This window comes from Mandrillus leucophaeus, unplaced genomic scaffold, assembly GCF_000951045.1.
Source record: "Mandrillus leucophaeus isolate KB7577 unplaced genomic scaffold, Mleu.le_1.0 Scaffold11, whole genome shotgun sequence".
NCBI lineage: Eukaryota > Metazoa > Chordata > Mammalia > Primates > Cercopithecidae > Mandrillus > Mandrillus leucophaeus.
Genome location: NW_012099209.1, coordinates 1,847,752 through 1,850,546, shown reverse-complemented (window position 1 = coordinate 1,850,546; position 2,795 = coordinate 1,847,752). Strand labels below are relative to the sequence as shown.

The 2,795-nt window shown below is 61.4% G+C and overlaps 1 protein-coding gene across 1 annotated transcript in view; it reads left to right on the top strand.

Moving 5' to 3' along the window:
• Positions 1 to 2,795, top strand: part of JAK3 (Janus kinase 3) — a 31,542-nt gene that overhangs the window by 9,959 nt on the left and 18,788 nt on the right. Inside the window, exons 2-6 of the mRNA XM_011991205.1 lie at positions 407 to 603; positions 936 to 1,059; positions 1,357 to 1,468; positions 1,663 to 1,808; positions 2,225 to 2,557. Of these exons, the coding sequence (XP_011846595.1) occupies positions 407 to 603; positions 936 to 1,059; positions 1,357 to 1,468; positions 1,663 to 1,808; positions 2,225 to 2,557 (912 nt within the window). The remainder of the gene's footprint in view (positions 1 to 406; positions 604 to 935; positions 1,060 to 1,356; positions 1,469 to 1,662; positions 1,809 to 2,224; positions 2,558 to 2,795) is intronic.

Below are 2,795 nucleotides of genomic sequence, written 5' to 3'. Positions count from 1 at the left end.
TTCCCTTTCCCCTTCCCTTTCCTTTCCTTTCCTTTCTTTTACGAGACAGAGGCTCACTGTTGTCCAGGCTGGAGTGCAATGGCATGATCTTGGCTCACTGCAAGCTCCGCCTCCCGGGTTCCAGTGATTGTCCTGCCTCAGCCTCCTGAGTTGCTGCGATTACAGGGACACACCACCACACCCGGCTAAGTTTTGCACTTTTTAGAGACAAGGTTTTGCCATGTTGGCCAGGCTGGTCTCAGACTCCTGACCTCAAGTGATCCCCCTGCCTTGGTCTCCCAAAATACGGTGATTACAGGCATGAGCCACCGTGCCTGGTCTCCATTACTCCTTTCCATGCCCTCCCCGCTCAGAAGTCCAGTCCTCTCTGAGCAGGACTGAAGGGCTTTTTCTCTCTGTGGCCCAGGCAAGTTGCACTCATGGCACCTCCGAGTGAGGAGACACCCCTGATCCCTCAGCGCTCCTGCAGCCTCTTGTCCACGGAGGCTGGTGCCCTGCACGTGCTACTGCCCGCTCGGGGCCCCGGGCCCCCCCAGCGCCTATCTTTCTCCTTTGGGGACCACTTGGCTGAGGACCTGTGCGTGCAGGCTGCCAAGGCCAGCGGTGAGTGCATCCCTAGTAGATCGGGCCAGAGGGAAGGATAGGGCTGTGTGGGGCCAAGATTGGGAGCTGGAATAGTTGCCTGCAGAAGTCAGCATTGGAGCTGGGGCTTTGGGGGATGAGTAGGAGTTTGGTAATGGAGAAGGGTGTGCAGGGTGAGCCTCTGAGGCAGAGGGAATGGCCTGTGCAGACTGAGAGGTGTGACAGCACATGAAGGGAACAGCTGGTCATCTCTTGAGGTATGGAAGGATCTGGATAGTTGGGTATGATCCTGGCACTCATGAAGCCACCGATGGGGTGACTCAGGAGGGAGCTGATGGGACCGTCCCCTATAGGCATCCTGCCTGTGTACCACTCCCTCTTTGCTCTGGCCACGGAGGACCTGTCCTACTGGTTCCCCCCAAGCCACATCTTCTCCGTGGAGGATGCCAGCACCCAAGTCCTGCTCTACAGGATTCGGTAGGAAGTGCCCCCCCCAGCCTCCAGGGATTGTACAATTTTATCATCTCCTTGCATTTCGAGGTGCCCATACCCCCGCCCCAGGGAGGATATGATCACTACCCATTTCTCAGATGAGGAAACGGAACAGAGAGGGTGGGTCACTTGCCCAAGGTCACACAGCAAATTAAAGGTACATGCTGGGCTCTGTGAGGCCTCTGCAGAATCTGTCCCCCCCTCCCCGCCCCACCACCATACTGTCACTCCTACTGAGGCTGGGTTGCACTTTCATCCCAGGGTTCTCTCCTCTCCTAACAGTTTTTACTTCCCCAATTGGTTTGGGCTGGACAAGTGCCACCGCTTCGGGCTACGCAAGGATTTGGCCAGCGCTATCCTTGACCTGCCAGTCCTGGAGCACCTCTTTGCCCAGGTGGGGTTCCACCTGGGGTTTGACCCAGGGGTTGGGGGCCCGAGGGACAACATCAGGGCTGGCTTGCAATCAGGTGGGGCCTCGTCTGACCCTCCCTGTGGCAGTCCAGGGGTGGGGGTCAGCCCAGGATTGGGGGGTCTTCAGGGCTTGAAGTTGGGCTGCCTCAGTTGATGCTCCCTGTGGCGGCCCCCCAGCACCGCAGTGACCTGGTGAGTGGGCGCCTCGCTGTGGGCCTCAGCCTCAAGGAGCAGGGTGAGTGTCTCAGCCTGGCCGTGCTGGACCTGGCCCGGATGGCGCGAGAGCAGGCCCAGCGGCCAGGAGAGCTGCTGAAGACTGTCAGGTGAGAGCCACCAGACTGTGGGGACGGCCTCTGCTTGGGACTGAACAACGTGGGCTCCTTTGGGGCTTTGCCGGGCTCCCAAAATGGAGCTCCCCTGCAAGCTTTCAGGGTGTTCCCATGACCCAGGGCCTCCCACGAACCCAGCCCTCTCCACCTCCAGGCTCCAGCTCGAAAGACACCTGACCTCCCCCAGCTAAAAGGCCTGTGGGGTCCCTGTCCGACCTGTGGGTGCCAATGGCCCTCCCCTACTCTGAGGTCCTGTCCCCATACTTGACCCTGAATGAGAGTCTGTATGTGCCTCTTACTCCAACTGGGGCCGCACCCCAGCCCCTGGCCTAAAGCCTGGGTTTGTGTGTGTCCCCGCGGTGACTCCTCCCGACGCTGAAGACCGGCTCCCTCCCCTCCAACCCCCGCAGCTACAAGGCCTGCCTGCCCCCAAGCCTGCGCGACCTGATCCAGGGCCTGAGCTTCGTGACGCGGAGGCGTATTCGGAGGACAGTACGCAGGGCCCTGCGCCGCGTGGCCGCCTGCCAGGCCGACCGGCACTCGCTCATGGCCAAGTACATTATGGATCTGGAGCGGCTGGATCCGGCTGGGGCCGCCGAGACCTTCCACGTGAGCCTCCCTGGGGTCCCTGGTGGCCAGGACGGGCTGGGGCTGCTCCGCGTGGCTGGTGACGGAGGCATCGCCTGGACCCAGGGAGAACAGGAGGTGAGGGCGGACCCTCCGCTGGGCGGGACCAACGTGGGGTGGGGCTTGGGAGGGGCTGGAGAGTGGGCGGGGATGTGGGGCGGAGCCAAAGCGAAAGAGATGGGGAAGTGGGCGAGGCTTAAGGAGGGGCGGGGCTTAGGAAGGGAGGAAACTACGGGAGTGGGAGGGGCAAACTGAGTGAGGGGTGGGGCTGAGCGACGCCGGAATGAAAATGGGAGGGGTTGAGGAGGGAGTGGGTGGGTGGGCGCTGGAATGAGGCAGGACTAAGAGACGAGT